Below are 19,840 nucleotides of genomic sequence, written 5' to 3'. Positions count from 1 at the left end.
CCTCATACCCTTTCTCCCAGTCCCTGCCAACCACCGTTCTACTTCCTATGAATCTGACTACTCCAGAGACCTCATGTAAATGGAATCATACAGTACTTGTCCTTTTGTGACTGGCTTATTTCACTTAGCATAATGTCCTCAAGGTTCATCCAAGCTGCAGCATGTGTCAGAATTTCCTTCCCTTTTAAGGCTGCATATTACTGATTTTTGAGAGGGAAAAAATAACTCTACATGCCTATTTTAACAGATTGCTTTATTTATTAATATGTCACTCTAAACATTACATAAATACAACCTATATAACTAGCGTATCAAACCTTGTTCCAGTAGGAAGTTCAAGAGTACATTTTAGGGCTATTTGAAGAAATACCAATACTTTGGCTTTCATTATTATATCAGATGAAAAAAACAATTCAAAGAATAGTTTTCATCTCCTGCTATGATTAACAACAAAACCAAGTAGAAAAATGAGAGCATATTTTAAAAAAAAAACAACACAAGATACTCAAGTACTTTCTGAAAGACTTTTTTCTGTTCTCTTCACTGAAAATATACTCATACAAATTACTCAGTAATCTAACATGAGAAGTGGTTCTTCACCTATTGGGAACTCAGTAAATATTTGTTTAGTGAATGAACTATCTATGGAAATGGATCTATGTTAATTTGTGCTTTTTTAAAGTTTTTTTTTCAAGTAAGAGCAATAGTAAACTTACTGAAGTTCTTGTTTTGTCCAGATCATAAGCCTATAGACAGTGATTGTTAGAAACACTACCCATCATAGCTAATAATCAAATTAATGTACATTTATCAACCTAGTAAGAAAATTCTATTATGTTGCAGAACTAATTCTAACCTAATAACTCATTGGGCTTCAATCACTTGCAACATGGTCAAGAAAAGGGGGCGGGGACTTCCGGGTTTGTGTTTATTTCACCTATCCATGCATTTCCATCTTTGGGACCTCACCCCCGCAACATACACTTAGAAACACTGCTAAAAACAGTAGCTGCAGCATCTCTTCACCCTCTTGTTAATTGGGGTCTGAAAATGGATTTGGTCTCTAAATTCAGATGGAGGACCTTCCAAACATGAAACAGTTCACTAAAGGAGCTCCCACAAATGGAAATGAGCCCGTGGGCCAGAGAGTAGAACAAAGCTTTGTTCTTGAAGCATGCTCAACGGGCACACAGGATAAAACTCAGAGCTGAACACTCTTACTTCCCAAAGTCACATTTCACAGCCAGACCTAAAAAACGCCCTCAAAATTTAGATCCTTTTTCAAAGTTACCTAACACAATTAAAAGGAAAGGAAAATCAAATGTGAAAGCTGGCGACATTTCAAATAAGCAAAATGGGTGACAGCATTTGGCATAGATAAAAATCGATAAAAACAAATTCTATTAAGTCCTGTAAGAAACTTGGTTTTAAGAACCACTTATTTGAGTCAGATGTAGATCTGATGATTCAGCAACCACAATTCAGGAAGGCAAGAGTACGTTGAATATATCACTATTTTCCTCTTATATGATTAGCATGTATAGGAGAAAAGGTGGGGGGATTTAAATTTGGGTTCTCAAATTTAACCTTAATAAAACGCTGTTAGTAGTGGAGACTCTGAGTTATAAAATATCCACTTTCACCCAAATGAAGTTTCTTTCATTATCAAGTTTTCACAGATAGTTCTACATTACTACTCTTTATGTACTTAAGTCTTAAGAGAAACCCTGACTAACCTAGAAATTCATCTTCACATAATTATCATTTCAATAGGCTTATATTAAATTGAATATTATTTTGAAGTTTAAAAAGTCATCAATAATGCAAATACACAAACAAAAGCCTCAGACAATCTTAACTATTCCTTCACAGTGAGGCTACTGAACTAGCAACTAATGCAGCCCTTCAACAAGCCCCCAAGTCAGCATCTGTCGTTCCCAGCGGGGCCTCTACATCTCACAGTTGGCGTCAAAAGGGGTGTTGGTATGCAAGCCAGGAGACTTGTCGCAAAGCCCTTTCCAACTTCAGGAGTTCCTCTAATCAAAACCAAACCAAACAAAAAACAACCAACCAGCTAGACTTTCACCCTTTTACAATGTCCCAGCCAAACGTTAAGGTCACATTTAAAATATACACATCTGGAAATAAGGGTTGTTTAAAATGGGTTCAGGAAAAGCCGTACACCCTTTCTGTATCCCTACACAGAGAACTGTATCTCCATGTGAGCAAAACAACCTGATGGGCTCTTTTACCTGCAGAATGACATCACCCATAAAGCACAAACGACACACCATCACCAGCCCCAGAGCACTCACACCAAACCCAGCAGTCTTGGGCTTCAGTTCTTAAAGGCTCCACATTTACTGGCTTTAGCAATGAATTCCTTTAGCAGAGGGCCATCCATTTGCCAAAATGCTGCAGTCTGTGTAACTTCTGTCAAATGATTGATGCAAAACTTAAAGCAGAATTCTTCTAAATCCTGGACACACACAACAAAAATAAAAACAAGAAGAGGCCTTTTTTAATTAACTTTGAATTACTTCTCTCCAGCTCCCTCACCCTCCCCCAGAAGAGATTTGAGGCCAGAAACCTCAAACTAGGCCAACAAGTGACCACAGGTACATGTCAGAAAACTACAAACTTATTTATTCATCACACAGTAAAAGCAATGGTTCCCCTACTCAAGTCTGACTCTTCAAAACACACACACACACACACACACACACACACACACACACACACACACACACACACACACACACCCCACAGTGGGGGGGGGGTGATTTCCTCATGGTTATCACATAGTCTAGTCACTCAAATACATGGTTTTAAAAAGCTGAAAGCAACTTTTGTCCATATCATATGTTTTACCACATTTAAGAAGTCAGAGAAAAGAATTAAGATGTGGGTCATTTGGTCCAAGGAAGAGAAGACTTTAAGAAACAGAAAAGTGATGAAGAGAAATGGTCAACATAAAGTGACACAATAAAAATAAAACTTCCAAAGACCTTAAATTCACTTTCATGCTCTCCTATATAAAGATGCCTTCATTTTTAAAGCCACAAAGAATAATATACTACAACTTCCACCACGCTAATTTCTCGGATAGTCAATCCACAAAAGAATAGTCACAGAGACTTGACTTCTCAGTTAGACAAATGGAAGTTACCAACTACCAACATTCAGAGGGAGAGTAACATACACAAGTGGCAAACCAGAACAATTTAAAATCTATTTATGGGCTTCCCTGGTGGCGCAGTGGTTAAGAATCCACCTGTCAATGCAGGGGACACGGGTTCAAGTCCTGCTCCGGGAAGATCCCACATGCCGCGGAGCAACTAAGCCCATGCGCCACAACTACTGAGCCTGCACTCTAGAGCCCATGAGCCACAACTACTGAGCCCACGTGCCACAACTACTGAAGCCTGCGCACCTAGAGCCCGTGCTCCGCAGTAAGAGAGGCCACCACAATGAGAAGCCTGTGCACCGCCACAAAGAGTAGCCCCTGCTCGCTGTGACTAGAGAAAGCCCACGCATACAATGAAGACCCAACACAGCCAAAAATAAATAAATAAAATAAATTTTTTAAAAAGATCTATTTCTACCTATGCTTTCATCTCCAGCAAAACTCTACTATATTGTTGTTTGTCCTTTCAAGCATTGGAACAGGGGCTTCCCTGGTGGCACAGTGGTTAAGAATCTGCCTGCCAATGGAGGGGACACAGGTTTGAGCCCTGGTCTGGGAAGATCCCACATGCCGTGGAGCAACTAAGCCCGTGCGCCACAACTATTGAGCCTGCACTCTAGAGCCCGCGAGCCACAACTACTGAAGCCCGCGTGCCTAGAGCCCATGCTCCACTACAGGAGAAACCACTGCAGTGAGAAGCCCGTGCACCGCGATGAAGAGTAGCCCCCGCTCACCACAACTAGAGAAAGCCTGTGCGCAGCAACGAAGACGCAAGACAGCAAAAAAAAAAAAAAAAAAATTTTATTAAAAAAAAAAAGTGGAACATATTTATTAAATCAATTAGGTACCTGGAATGTACACAAAGATGAAGTCTAATAGCTCAGTTTCTGTAACGTGGCCAGCAGTACTAAAGGTCAGTACTCAGGGTTCTGTCAAACTAGGATCTCAACAACTGTTAAACTGTAGGGTCTTGGTTTTGTGTTTCCCAGCCACCACCAAATGAGAATTTTAGGCAGGGTGGGGAAGGGCCGCGTCCGCATACAGAAACACCCCTTTCAGACCCCTGCAAACAAATACTTCCTTATTCTAAGAGTCTCTCGTCCCTCCCCTCCAGTCATATAACCAGTAAAAGATAAACCACATTTAATGTCTCTCAGCCAGCTACTGTCAGAGTTTTATTCTCCAGATAATTGAAAATGCATTTAAAATGTTAGCACAATATCTGAATCCATGTTTTTTAATAAGAGATTCCCGGTGGGGTGAATGGACAGCTGAATGCGCGGGTGTATTACAATAAACTAAAATGTTAAACAATAGAAAACATTCTCTCTCTCACATTATTATTAAAGAAAAAGCACTACTCCTGGTATCATAACCCAATGGTTAATAAATAGCTCTAGGGACTAAATTATATCCCATGGAAAGATGAAAGTCATATTTTAATCTTGTTTATCAAAAACAGAAAACTAGTTTATCTACATATAACTTAGGAAGAAGGAGCCAGTGACAGAACAAAAAGTTCTTCAAACCATGTAATGTATCAGATAAGGATCTTTAAATATTAAGTTTTAATTATATAATTTCAAATTCAAAGGAGAAAGAGAGGGCACTAAATTCTGACACTGCAAAACCTTACCACTTCTATATCTGCTTATTTGGAATTAAAGATCTTTGTAGTATAATGAAAAAGTGAGTTTATTCAGTTCACTAACTGTATAGATTACCTTGAGTATAAACTTTAAGAACTTTTTTATATAGTACAGGTATACAAATGGTGCTTCTAATTACAAATCAGTTCATATACCTATGAAAATAGTTTTATCAAACTGCCTTCCCTTCCCCTCCAATTAGTTTGGAAAGATTTCTCAGTACAGTTGACACTTGAAAAACACAGGGCGGAGCAACTGGGCCCGTGAGCCACAACTGCTGAGCCTGCGCGTCTGGAGCCTGTGCTCCGCAACAAGAGAGGCCGCGAGAGTGAGAGGCCCATGCACCGTGATGAAGAGTGGCCCCCACTTGCCGCAACTAGAGAAAGCCCTCACACAGAAACGAAGACCCAACACAGCCATAAATAAATAAATAAAATTTAAAAAAAAAAAAAAAAAAGAAAAACACAGGGGTTAATCCAAGTATAATTAATAGCTGGCCCTTCACAATCGCAGGTTCAACCAACTGTGGATCGCGTAGTACTGTAGTACTTACTATTGAAAAATATCCACATATAAGTGGATCTGTGCAGTTCAAACCTGTGTTGATCAAGGGTCAACTGTATTCAACAAATGTTTAACGGTTTCAAGAATACTGAAAATAATCTAAATCTGGGTTGTTTAAATAACTAATTACACCTTGGATAAGGCAGAACTTGGGAACAGGAAGCACTGAACACACCTGAAGAGAGAAACTGGAATTTGCACGTTCATTTGCCTGAACCAGAGCGTGGCACAGCCAAGCACATTCACTTCGCAACCTGAGCCAGCGTGCTGTTGATGTTGACGTGTGGATTAGATAAACACCCTTCTGATGATTCTTAAATACTATAAAAACCTACATGATCTGTTCACCTCACTCTGCAAACGATCAGATCTTCAATTACCTAGAAGAAAATGCAACTCTTACCCAACTAATAAGTCAACTATAACAGGACTGCTGGGCTTAAAAAAAAAAATTTCTAAGAAGGATGAGAAGGAGCACTTGACCAGCAGATGAAAAAAGTTCCTAAGAGTCTCTTCTCAAGGCCACGGAATAAGGAAGTGGGGAGGGGATAAAATCAAGGAGTCTAATACGGTATCTTGGTGTTTTAGAAACCAAAGTCCATGTTTATGACATTCTGTGGTGAAATTATTGTAAAGTGGTTCTGAGGTAAATCAGATATCATATTTGTTATAATTAGGAAGATCAAAATAAAATATTGCTATTCTAAATTTACAAATTTGCTCCAAATCTTTAAGCATTTAAATTAAATTATTCCAATCACTATACACACTCTGAAAATAAGTTGTTTTTCCTTTCCACAGATTTTCTTTAGAAACAAAACGCAGAGAATTGATGGTCTTAATATCCACATTTTAAAAATGCTAATACAGCCTTCAACGGAGTTCTTATCCAGCCTTAAAATCTAAAATACATGAGAGTGCTAAGACTTCCTGTGGAAGGACACTTGGCCAAGACCTCTGTGTCACAGGCCACCCTTGAGACACATTTCAGATGGCAGATACTGAGAACCACACCTAACTGTCCAAACGTGTTGTTAAAATAATTAGATAACAAAACCCAAACATTATTAAGTCTCGAATTCACTTGATAGTATAGTTGACCCTTGAACAACACAGGTTTGAATTGCGTGGGTCCACTTACCCAGGATATTTTTCAGTAGTGCATACTACAGCACTACAGGATCCAAGTTTGACTGAATCCGCAGATGCGGACGAACCAGGGATATGGAGGGCTGACTGTAAGTTAAACGCGATTAACCCCTGCACTGTTCAAGGGTCAACTGCATATCAAGTACAAAATATTCCACATCAAAGTAGGTTTTGATTTTGTTTTTTAGAATGTATTTAAGTGTCTCACTATACTGGAAAAAAATTTTAAAGGTGCCTTCTCTCACTACCCAAAAAGTATTTTACAGTCTACTGATGACAAAAAACTTTTAATTTAATCCCTTGAAAAAAAGAAATAAATGCTGACCATCTGGCTTTAGCACGTTTTCCAATACTCATATCCCAAATCAATTTTGGAACTAGATTCCTGGCTCATATTTATTGCTTCCCACCAAAAGCAAAATTTTAAGACATAGCTGCTCAGGAAGTAGGATTTTCTGGAAAGTTTTCTACTCTGGTTAAACAAAAAAAATTCCCCAACTGTTTCTTCTAATGTTCAAATAGACACAGAAAATAAAAATCTCCTGAAAAGAAACAGTATAAATCGAAGCATTTCAAAATGTTTATAAGGTGATCAGAACTATCACGAGACAATGTTTTATACACATTTTCTCCCTTGATGGCGATACTTTTTCAGGTTTGTACTAGAGGAATATTTAAGTGCTCCTTCTCCTTCTTTACTTTATAAAAACGTGCAGAAAGTTTGACAATGCATTCATAATGCAAGGGTTCCACAACAATTAGCTTACTTTTTAAAATCTCCACAACTACTGAGTCAATACATTTGTGTTCTTTTTATGTATGTCCATTTGCTTCAAAATTCTCTTGTCAAAAGGAGGCATGGAGGAACCACAGTAATTTTTATAGCAAAGAGAAGAAACATGAGAGGCAGGTAGTCTCCATCCTCCCAGCATTTCAACCAACAGAGTGAAGGGAAAGTCAAGTAGGGTCCCCAAGTTCAATGTCTGAAAACAACGGATTTGCAGCTAATTTCCAATCTGTCTTAGGAGCAGCTTCCCATCAACTAATAGATATAGTAAGTGGGTTTTATTTTTATATTCTAGAGACTTCATTTATTTACTTTCTACATTCTACAGTATTAAGGAAATAAAACATAAAGCTACATTAGTCAATTACATAACTCCCAACACAATCAAAACCATACAACCTAGAAAGAAGGCTTTTTGCCTTCTATTTTCTAATTCTTCTACAGTGAATGTGTAATACTTGCGGGGTTGTGAGTTGTTGTTTGTTTTTACATTTTTTTAAAAAAGCAGAACTTCATGGTGAGGTGTTTCAAATATTACACATTCATTCGTTTATTTAACTCAACATACATTTCTGAGTGCCAACTATATGCCCGCACTGTGACAGACTCTGGGGTAGCACATGCGTTTGTGGTCTCAACAAGGGACAGCTTTTAATGTATCTATACTTGATATCAGAAAAGTGAAAACTAGTGAAGGAAATGATCAACCGGCCTGGGGAGAAGTGGAATAAGGCATTTTCTATAAACTTTTTGGGGTAGATATTAGCTGAAAGTGAGAAAGAAATTTCTAGCAACTCAAGCCGAGATATCTGCCTCTGCCCAGGTGGTTCTGACTGGTTTTGGTCAGCAAGATGCTAATCAATCCCAAGAATATGGAACTCATCAGCACTGAGGAGGAGTATGGTGAGACCCAGAAGATTCTAAAGTCAATCACCAAATGGGACAGAAAAGCCATGGACCAATTTAAAATTACATCATTGGGCAGAAATAAAATCTAAAGAAATAGCATTTCTAATAAAGATGTTCACGATGACAAAGAAAGGGTAGGAAAAAAAACTATATTTCCATTTCCCATTAGAAATGATTGACTTTGATCATCATTCCACCTGTTGAAAAGGTCACAGAGAAAATCAGCTATATCTGACCTTACCAAATATTCATAATCATAATATAATCTGAAATAAAGATAGGATACATTTTGAAAATGCAAGACATAATGGTCCATTTCGATCCCCAAATGTGACGAAGATGAAGTCTATCCACCACATCTCCAAGGCCACAGCTGCAGATCTTTGCAGGTGTCTGGTAATTTCCCTCATACCAGGTAATCTGCCTCATCATATGATGACAAAATACCTATAAGAAAGACTAATTGTGCCATTTAGGGTGCACACCTTAGCTAGACATCTGTAACTCCAAAACTCTTGCTCTTTGACTTTTATTCTCCATGAATAGGTAAAACCAACCATACCAGCCTTTAGTTCACTAATTATCCTTCATGTATCCTTCACGTGGTACAATCTTCATTCAGTTCAACAAAGATTATCATGTGCAAGGCACAAGGCACACAGATGAATAAGATACAGTTCCTGCTCAAGAGGGAGCTTACAATCTGATGATATTGTGGCTCTTAACTTAAAGAAAATGTACATAAATGTCCAAAACACAAGACTCCCAAAAGTCCATTCATTCAGAGACTCTCTAGAGATCCATCAATCAATCCAATATAAAAAGCAAACAAACAAAAAGGAGTCCAGAGCAAGCTCTTCACCCATGAATAACCGTGAGTGATAATTAGACGATGATAGAATTTCAGAGCATACACAGCTATAAATCACAGGGCAGCCTTGGTTTACAACAGGGGAGAGCTGGGGAGACAGCAAAGTGGACCTTGAGAAAAATATATTAAGCTGACCTGGAGAAATACTTGAAACTAAAATATGCTGTTTGTTAGTCCCATTAGGTATGGCACTTTATATTCCAACCTGAAGTATAGCTTCTGGGACTTCAGTTAGCTTCCTATCTTAGGTAAAAATATAAGTAGAGAAACAACCATTTTTGAAACTATGAACAGAGACTAAAGCAAGCCAGATTTCATTTTTTAGGGGTCAGTCAGTTCAGTGATTCCCTACATAGAAGTGAAGTTACTCATCACGCTTCTTGTCTCATATAAGAATGCGGGGAAACGTGCTCATGGGATGTTAAGGGCGGTTTGTGTTTCTGCTTATTATTTTATGTTACCTCTGCATCATATCTGACCGCGGCAGAGAACAATGAAAAGGCATTCTCCACAGTGATTCCTCGCTTGATAATGTGCTGACAAAGTTTCTTCAGTCTGTTTTCACAGTAAGACGTCGCTAAATCCAAAAGACCTAAAAGTAAAATGTGGAAAGCTTAATTGAGGTTACAATAATTTCCAATAATTTATAAATATATATATTTCATTTTGGTGAAGAGTTATGTAGATAAATCGGCAGAAGCTTCTTAGGGAATAACACTCTGAATTTTATTAAATAAATTCTCTTTTTCAGTTCTTCCCTTCCCCACCTCCCAAACATACCTCTCCTATACTCACTTTATACAATTTCTTCTGTAGTACAAAGGAAGGAGAAAAAATTGAATTTCCCCCCTCATTTTGTTTCCAAAATGATACGCTAAATCCATTAGCAACTTATACTTCAGTATTAAAAAAGTAAAATAAGACCACAGTCATATATAGTGTCCATAATTATTAACCATATCTATACAATACTATCTTTAAAAATTTTTTTATTGAAGTACAGTTGATTTACAATGTTGTGTTAATTTCTGCAGCACAGCAAAGTGACTCAGTTATACACAGGTATACATTCTTTTTTATATTCTTTTCCATTATGGTTTATCCCAAGATATTGAATATAGTTCCCTGTGCTATACAATAGGACCTTGTTGTTTATTCATTCTATATGTAATAGTTTGCATCTACTAACCCCAAACTCTTGAGTCCATCCCTCTCCCAAATACAGTACTACTTTTTAAAGGCATTTACTTCAAATCTTAAAAACCACGTAAAAACCAATAAACCTGAAACTTTTTACATTTCAATACTCTAAGAATACAGGGAGTTTTATTTTTGACCCTGTGCCCTGGCCAGTCCCAACGTGGCTGGTACCTATAGCATCTTCAGGCGGCAGATCCACTGTATCTGTGTAGAGGTACTGGAGAAAGGCACGGTACACGGGGTAGGAAAACTGGTCTATTTCTATCACCTCCTTCATGTCCTCATTCCAATAAGACTGGAACATGGATCGAAAGTGCTCACACCTAAAATAGAACAGCACAAGTTACCTAATTAAGTTGATGAAATCAGGGATAAACAAATATTACAGGTATGCTTAACTACTAATATTTGAATAGTATTGGGTTGGCCAAAAAGTTTGTTCGGGTTTTTCCGTAAGATGTTATGGAAAAGCCCAAATGAACTTTTTGGCCAACCCAATACATTCATTCCATGTACAAGAACCCAAACATATTCCACAGGCAAGGCCTTTTACATTCACCTTGTATGTACACTCACTTTCATTTTTTATACTGCCTATTAAATAGTAAGAATTATACATGGAGCCTAGAAGTACCTACCACTTCAACAGTACCACTGTTTGCATTTGGTAGACCCCATTCAGATCAAGTTTTTCTGCTTGCTTGTTTTTTTTTCTAAATGTTGTATAGAAGGGTATTTTATTTTTGGATCCTCCCAGACCGGGGCGCGAACCCGGCTCCCCCGCATCGGCAGGCGGACGCGCAACCACTGCGCCACCAGGGAAGCCCAGAAGGGTATTTTAAACAATGAAATTAAAAGAAATTCAGAAATGAGTGTTCGAACTTTTAATATATGTTCATGTCATTCAAATGATTCATGTTTTGTGTGTCATGTAATCAGCATATTCTTAAAACTGTTTTAAATGTTAACTGAATTATATTTAAGAGGATTTTTTTCCCATTACCTTACATGACAATTTTCCTTCTTTTCTGACTCATCTTCAAAACAGCCACCACCCCTATTTTGTTCCTTTGCTCTGACCTGCTCCCCTCCCTCTCCTCCCAAGCCTGTTACCAATTTATTTATAAAACACATTCACTAGAATAGTCACATATTTCAAGAAAACCTAAATAGGTCTTTTTGTATTGTATTTCATACACAAATCCACCTATATGAGGAACTGATTTCTTTCTATTTGTTTATTTATTATTTTTGGCTACACTGGGTCTTCATTGCTGCACGCGGGCTTTGTCTAGTTGCAGCGAGCGGGCGCTACTCTTCGTTGAGGTGCGCTGGCTTCTCATTGTGGTGGCTTCTCGTTTCAGAGCACGGGCTCTAGGTGCGTGGGCTTCAGTAGCTGTGGCACGCGGGCTCAGCAGCTGTGGCTCACGAGCTCTAGAGCACAGGCTCAGTAGTTGTAGCGCATGGGCTTAGTTGCTCTGCAGCATGTGGGATCTTCCCAGACCAGGTATCGAACCCGTGTCCCCTGCATTAGCAGGCGGATTCTTAACTACTGCGCCACTAGGGAAGTCCCTATGAGGAACTGATTTCTGAATATTCAATTTTCTTCAAGTATAACATACTTTATAATTTTTTTAAAATCACCTTTTCAAATCCTTTTAAAATGAGTTACACTAGAAACACAAAAATACTTTCAATATCCATTCAGAATACTAAAAGAATGGCTCCACTTACAAAGGAACTTACCTCATGTGGGAAGTAAAAAGATGCAGTTGTCTAAGCAAGAACTAACAGATGAAATCGGTCAGAAAGCTATACAGGAAAGGAACAGACTGGCTGGCCACAGGTTCACAGATAGAAACATTTCCCGTTCACCTTTTCAGTTAATACTTTGGTGCAGATACTTACTCCCTTAAAGTAATGGATGACATAGCTTTTCGGTTCCTTAAAACTTGTTATTTTGTAAATAAATATTTAACTACATTTTCAAAAAAGACTTGTAAGTGGCTAGTTTAACTGTCAATGGTCTGATTTTATGTGCCTCTTTCTCTGTAATGGCAGCCTCAGTGAGCAATGGTCCAGGTACTAATAAATACAAAGCTCCCTCACATTTATACAAAGAACTCCTGCCATTTACTATATTTAAAAACATTTCTTTAATTGGGAATTAGATGTCTCTCAGGGCTAGGAAGTCCAGTATTCCTAAGAGTTTTCTGCTTATGGAAAATGAATCTTTAATTAAGAGTAAAAAAAGATATATAGGCTTTTCACTGATAATCTTTTGTATTTTCTTAAACCTTATATACAAATTTTTTGATCAAAATAAGTATTCATGATCTCCTTCATTTGAAAAACAATACAGAAAAATACTACATTACACTTTTTCTAAAAGGCACATGAGTGCACACACACACACACACACAAACACACACGGATAACATGCAGAACTCTTCATAATGAATGGATTGAGCTGTGCCATTTCTCTCTACTACCGAGATTATTTCTTATTAGTCCCCATTTTGTGGAATAACAAAGAAATGGAGATTGTATTTTTTTTTTTTTTTTTTTTTTTTTTTGCTGTATGCGGGCCTCTCACTGTTGTGGCCTCTCCCGCTGCGGAGCACAGGCTCCGGACGCGCAGGCTCAGCGGCCATGGCTCATGGGCCCAGCCGCTCCGCGGCATGTGGGATCTTCTCGGACTGGGGCACGAACCTGTGTCCCCTGCATTGGCAGGCGGACTCTCAACCACTGCGCCACCAGGGAAGCCCAGAAATGGAGATTGTAGAAGAAAGTAAGGTTATTGATGACTCTAAACTCATGAGAAAATACCTGATTTTCAAAACAGCTTTATGGACATGGATATATTTCCCATCAATTCGAAACTTCAGATCGGCAGTTTCCGGACTGTCAAATTCTTTCTTCAGTGACTCTGCAACTGTTAAAAAGTCTTCATGCTCTGAAGGAAACGAGCACGTTAATACAGGAAGCTCAGGAAACATGTTCAAGCTTTGAAAGACTTCAGAAAGATAATGATTAGCATGATGGATAATTCCATTAGATTTTTTTCAGAAGAGTTCAGACTTTACTCAACAAATCAATTTCACAGTATTAAATTAAAATCAATGTCACAGAAATTAAATTAAATTTCACAGGCTAATGGGGAAACAAAAAATCAGGGACCCTCATTGGCACTGAATGAAGGTACTACAGACGCAGGAGACAGTTTTTGTCGTCCCCTGAGATGAGAAGGTGATTCTCAGCAGCTGCTGTTACCTAAGTGTCCTAAGTGTATAAACTTCAGAAAAAAATACATATTTGGAAAGGCCAAATACCAGTCTGACATGCTAAGTTAGACATTAAAGACGTGTATTTTTTTAAAAAAAGAGCAAGTTATAGATCATCATGATTAGGTAACTACTTCTCTCAAAAATTGAGTGGTGCTCTTCTAAGGCTAAGAATTTATCAATTTTCCTCGACAGAAACTCTAAGGACACCTTTGCTCTGCTTTGGGATAGTTTCAAGGAGTTGGTAAATTTGACTCAAGGAGTCCTAAGAAACAAACTCACCACTCAGGCTAAGAGTTGTGTTCTTTCACAGGGTGACCCTTTTCCCTCAATATCTGGAATCTAAACGTCCTTCTTAACGCTAAAAATTAATGCAGTACAAGCAATAATCCTTACACACTATCTAAAAGTAGAGCAAACTTACTTAGTAGGAATGTATACTTAGAAAGAACAGCTTTAAAAACCATGATCACACTGCCTGATAGGAAGGTGTAAGTACATGTAATTCTTATATGTAAGTAGAACTGTGCTATCATCAAGAAAAGTAAAGGCACTTGTACAAACTCATGCAACACTTTGTGCTTTCCATGTGTGAACAAAGGGAAAGAGGTAGAAGAAGGCTAACGGGGAAATTTTTAAATTCCAGAGACCCCCGCTGGCACTGAATGAAGGTACCATCGATTAGGAGACAGATTTCCACGTCCCCCGAGGTGAGAAGGTGACTCTCAGCAGCTGCTGTTACCAGGGCAAGTCTTAGAGGAGGGACAACTGCTAAAAACTAGGCTGAAACTTAACAAAGGAGCTTTCCACGAGCTTTATTATCAGAATCTCCCAAGGAAATACCATTTGCCTAAGCCCTATTCCCTTAATGTACATCCTCCCCCTACCCTGACAATGCAGAGCTCTCTTGGCTGTGGAGGAGAGGTGGACAAGCTCTCAAAAACCAGGCTTTCCCTGACCCTGTAACCTGAATCCCCAGTGAATGAAAGAAAGGAAATAACTAAGATGGCCAGAGTCCAAGAGTCTAGATTGCTACCAACCTCCCCAGGGAAAAAACAGCTTCTTATCAGTGCCTCAACTCCCGCATCTAGTCCTAAGGGTTGGACCATCTTGGTTTCTGGCAACAAGTATAGTACCTCCCTTCAGAGAAGAAATGTTCTTCATAGGTGTGAATTCATCCTCTGACTTTCTTCCCGACACTCAGCTGAGATCAGAAACTGAGAGGAAACAAACACTTCTGACTTTTGGCGGGTGCAAGAGAAAGAAGTCACCTGGGAGATATATTCAGGGACCATACTTTTTCCAAACTTAATAACAGAAAATATTAGGATGTTTGGTCTGAAAAGAATGTCTTTTCAGGATTAGGATTTTAAAATGCACGAACCTGAGGGAAGCCTTTTATAAACAGGTCCAGGTTAAGCAGTATATGGGACTCTGAGATGTGTACAGGGTCTATACATAGGTGTGATTACGGCCAAAGAGTCCCATTCTATGAACTAAATTTTCTTTGATCACAACATTCACTGTAAAAAAAATATCGTATTATAAAGAACCTGGAAAAGTTCCATTTGTTTCACTTTAAGTTGAGTAGCAGTTTCACTTTTCCTAAGCATACTCTTGCCCCCATGACCATATAGACTGGTCACCTGATGACGGGACAGCTCCAGCTACCTGACACACCTGAGCATGACAACGTTATTACAAGACCTTCAATATCAATTGCTGAGCAACCCAAACCCCGTGTTGTCAACAGCTATATTAATTTTCAAGCACAGGGTATCATGACACTTATTTCCTCTGCATCGCAAACAAAAGAACGATTTAGAAGAAATACATTGGCAAAAAGGTAGAAATAAACAAGAAATCAAAGAAAGAGATTAAAATCATCATGTTAATGGCTACTCAGCTTGATTACATTTTAACATTTTCAGTCAACAATGGACCCTTGAAGAAGACAATCTTCAGAAAAGGGACAGATTATATAACCAAAGATCAACCTGAATTCCACTATCCTTTTTTTTCTAAGGCCGGGCCGTGCGGCATGTGGGATCTTAGTTCCCTGACCAAGGATCGAACCTGGGTCCCCTGCAGTGGAAGCTCAGAGTCTTAACCACTGGACTACCGAGAAGTCCCCCACTATCCTTTATAATACCTCTGTTTTGATCCCCTCCCCCCCCCAAAAAAGTATCTGAGATTCATTGAAAGAAAAATAGGAAAGGAAATTGGAATTAACAACTCCACAAAGTTAACAAAACCACAAGTTCTTCATTTTTTTTAAAGTTCATTTTTGGTTCATGTTAGATTAGATTATGTAATAAATTTAATATAACAAAAGCACTTAAGAACACGTTTCTCAAACAAATAATTTGTACATGAACGTTCATAACAGCACTATTCACAAAAGCTAAAAGGGGGAACCATCCAAATGTCCATCAACAGATAAATGGATAACCAAAATGTGGTCTACATATACTACAGAATACCACTCAGCCATAAAAAGAAAAGAAGTACTGATGCATACTACAACCTGGATGGGTCTCAAAAGCATTGAGTAAAAGCCAGACACAAAAGGTTGCACATTGTATGATTCCACTTACATGAAACATCCAGAACAGGTAATTCCATAGAAACAAAAAGCAAATTGGTAGTTGCCAGTGGTTGGGGGAAAGAAAGAATGGGTACAGGGTGTTCTTTTAGGGTGATCAAAGTGTTTTAGAACTTGATATAAATGGTGGTTGCACAACATGGTGAAGGTACTAAATGCCTCTGAATAGTACACTTTAAAAATGGTTAATTTTATGTATATGAATTTCACTTCAATTAAACTGAAAACACTGACGGGGAGAAAATAATAAACCCATACAATATTCCATAACATTTTAATAAATTGTATTATGCAAATCTAATTTGGGGAAAGGTATTAAAGCTAACGGAGGATAAAACATTTTGAACCTAAAAAAGCCCACAGCCAGCAAATATGCAGGAACACTGGTCAGCTGATGATACCCTTGGCTGGGGGAAGCAGCCCTGAGCTTCCTTACCTATAGACAGGAGGCGCCAGGTGACGGCAGGCGTGGCGAAGCAGGCGAACACATCGTCGGTGGAGGAGAAGTGGGTGAGGTGGGGCAGGGTCACCGACTGGCCCCGGCACTGGCCCCACATGTACACGTGCCCTCCCTGCGTCTTGGCTGCAGACGTGTGCGCAGAGTGGCAGGCCGCAATCTCTATTACCCTGGGAAGTTTTCAGAAAAACGCACGTCATTTCTTTCTCACAGAAGCCCAAGCGTGCCACACAAGGTAAATAAAAAGTTCGTGCTCAGAACACCCCAAAAAGCCCAAGATCCAGGGACTTTAGCTACCAAGTCATACTGACAAAAGCAAAAGACCAGAGCAAGAGTACTGTGTGTCTCCCTTCCTGGCTGCCCCACTTCTCACGCTAACCTCATCTGAGTTAGGATGAATAATGCATACTGTTGAGGAAAACCTGGATAAAGGGACTAGAAACCAAAGTAAATGAGGGAAGTGGACACTGGAAAAAAATGTCCCGACAGTTCTGGAGGCTTAGACAGTAGCAAAAAATACTGTATTCAATATACCATTTCCTTACAAATACAACTTCATCTCTCACCCCCTACCAGTGCTCAGAACACTCATTAGGCTGATAGGCACTGGTCCAGGGGTCATGGACTCTGAATGTCCCAATCCAAATGGACATCAAGCCAAACTTACTACATTCTCCGTATGCTTCTTAGGCAGGGTCCCAGAATCAGAAGTCAACATTCTAACACTTAGTGGGTAAGACCTTACAATACGGCTGAACAAACATTAAGCATCTATTCCAGTAACACATATTAAATCAAATCAATATTTAAACAGATAATGCCCTTTCAAGGGCAGATTTTATTGGTTTAAAAGTTGTTTTAGTTGGCTCAAAAAGACGAGTTTATACTACGCTTTAAATTTCAACATGGTGACAGACCCTACTTTTCTCCCCTACTAAACAGGCAACAAGAAGCTGCAGGGATTATACCCAGATGCATTAATGCCTACCAATCTCAGGTGGTTATCTGAGAAAGCTGTGTAAGGATCACGTCAACTTCACGTTCATTCTGACTGGTACAACACTCCTTTGTTCAAAATGAGAATGTTAATAAACAGAAGAGCTACAAAGCCAAAGACCACAGCTCCAGCACACACAGTCCCAAGTCCCAACGCACACACAATTGCAAGACATGGTACCGACAAGTTACCTTTCTTTCTCCACCACGACGTGTGCTGGGCTTAGCAGGTTATTTTTATTGCCAGTTCCCAGCTGCCCATACGTGTTAGCTCCCCAGGCATAGAGCAAGCCCTCATCAGTTAGTGCTAGAGTATGTGCATAGCCGCAGACAATCTGCAAGTAAATTTAAACGGTTACCATAAACAGGAGAACAGGAAGGGCAGGGAAAACACCTGCTTAAAGACTGCAGCCAGCTTCTGCAGAATGCCAATTCATCATCAGGTGTGGACTGACATTCTCTGGAACATTAAAAAAGCATTAGAAAAGCCTATACCTGAGACTACTGGATATTTTAACATTAGTTTTTTGGTTTTTTTTTTTACTTATCAAGACCAGTGTGCCAGCACCATGGTCTTGCTTCCCATCATGGGAATTTAGGAAAGATATAATATTAAATGTGGAAGATGAAGGCACAGGGTACTCTTCAAAAAGACTGACTAAAGAGTAAATCTCTGGGAATTCCCTGGCGGTCCAGTGGTTAGGACCCCACACTTCCACTGCAGGAGGCATGGGTTCGATCCCTGGTCGGGGAACTAAGAGCCTGCAAATATTCCGCCAAGTCAGAGCAGGGAAGATAGATGGGGACGAGCACCTAAGGGTCCACCATACGTACCTGGTTCACACAAACGCTGTGCAAAGCTGCCACTCTCACGGGGGTCAGCTGATTGCCGTTGTTTCCCAAGCCTAGCTGACCATTGCCGTTGTAGCCCCAGCCGTATACCTTAGACAGAGAAAGGGGGAGAACAGGCTTTTAAAACTGCTGGTAAGAGGAAAGAGCTAAAAATGCCATCCATCTAAACAAATCCGATACTTTTTTCACTTCCAACACTCCTATTCCACTAAATGTGATCCTACAACTGATCTCCAAACAGAAGATGCTTTAGGGGTAGGGGTGACAGCATCTGGCAGTTTCTACTCCATAGCTTACTAGTTGGATAGCCTTGGGCAAGTCATTAACTCTTGTTTTACACCTGAGGAAGCTGAGGCTCATTAACAATTACTAAGTACCTACTGTATCTCAGGACGTTGTGAAAGGTACTAGGAATAAGTCTTTGGAAACAGTTTAACAGGAGAGATGGACACATGCAATTTTTTTGCAGCCAGGTGGCAAGCGCTGTAATAGAAATATAATCAAGGCACTACAGGTAGAGAGGAGAAAGGATTTAGCCACAGAAGAAAGTTTAGGCAGGACTTTTCAGAAAGCAGAAGTCTGAGCAGGGCTGAAGGCACTTCAGGGGGAGGGCACAGAATGTGCTGGAGACAGCTGGGGTGGTGGCTGGGGAGAGACTAGAAGCAAAGGTAAGGGCCCAAAGGGCCAAAACACAAACCGAGTTTTGGAAATATTCCAAAACTGAGATCAATATGACTACATTTGTATTCTGGAAAGATCACGCTGGCGGCAACATGAAGGGTGACTGCGGCGTGTAAGACCAGAGGCAGGGAGACCTCGACATATAAACTCATCTCCCATCAGCAAACAGGTAAGCTCTGATGAGGGTCCAACAAAGGTGGTGACAGCGGCACCACAAGAGGGACCAGGAAAGAGGTTAAAGAAGGAGACATAAGAGGATGTGGCGATCCCTTAGGCGCCCTAAGCAAGAGGGCGTCATCAGCTGAAAGCAGCAGAGCTGGGCATAGGTTTGACAGCGAGTGTTGAAGGTTTAGAATGACCAGCATGGGACATGGGTAAAGTACTGGTCAGGAACAGACAAAAGGCCTGGCTCAAATCAGAAACACGAGATATGGGTGGCAACACGCCCCATGGCAACACAGGGCAAACAGGCGTCGGTGAGGGCCTTTCCAGTCAGGGTGACAAAGGGAAAAAGGGGACGTGGAGTTTAGGGTACTAACAAGAGATGGCTAAAAGCACTTTCAGGGCTTCCCTGGTGGCACAGTGGTTCAGAGTCCGCCTGCCGATGCAGGGGACGCGGGTTCGTGCCCCGGTCCGGGAAGATCCCACA

The 19,840-nt window shown here is 39.8% G+C and overlaps 1 protein-coding gene across 8 annotated transcripts in view; it reads right to left on the bottom strand.

The window, feature by feature from the left end:
* Positions 1-283: 283 nt before the first annotated feature.
* RCBTB1 (RCC1 and BTB domain containing protein 1) overlaps positions 284-19,840 on the bottom strand; it is a 66,171-nt gene continuing 46,614 nt past the window's right edge. For 6 of the 8 annotated variants that reach the window (XM_028497702.2, XM_028497701.2, XM_028497703.2 and 3 more), the window contains 7 exons: positions 18,493-18,600; positions 17,851-17,993; positions 16,642-16,832; positions 13,146-13,332; positions 10,488-10,639; positions 9,578-9,708; positions 284-2,479 (listed from right to left, as the gene is read on the bottom strand). In XM_028497702.2, the coding sequence (XP_028353503.1) occupies positions 2,339-2,479; positions 9,578-9,708; positions 10,488-10,639; positions 13,146-13,332; positions 16,642-16,832; positions 17,851-17,993; positions 18,493-18,600 (1,053 nt within the window). In that variant the 3' untranslated portion in view covers positions 284-2,338. The other 2 variants (XM_028497705.2, XM_028497706.2) reach the window with 2 other exon arrangements.

The sequence above is a fragment of the Physeter macrocephalus genome, chromosome 13 (assembly GCF_002837175.3).
Source record: "Physeter macrocephalus isolate SW-GA chromosome 13, ASM283717v5, whole genome shotgun sequence".
Taxonomy (NCBI): Eukaryota; Metazoa; Chordata; class Mammalia; order Artiodactyla; family Physeteridae; genus Physeter; species Physeter macrocephalus.
The sequence above is the reverse complement of the archived record's forward strand: the minus strand, read 5'-3'. Positions and strand labels throughout refer to the sequence as shown.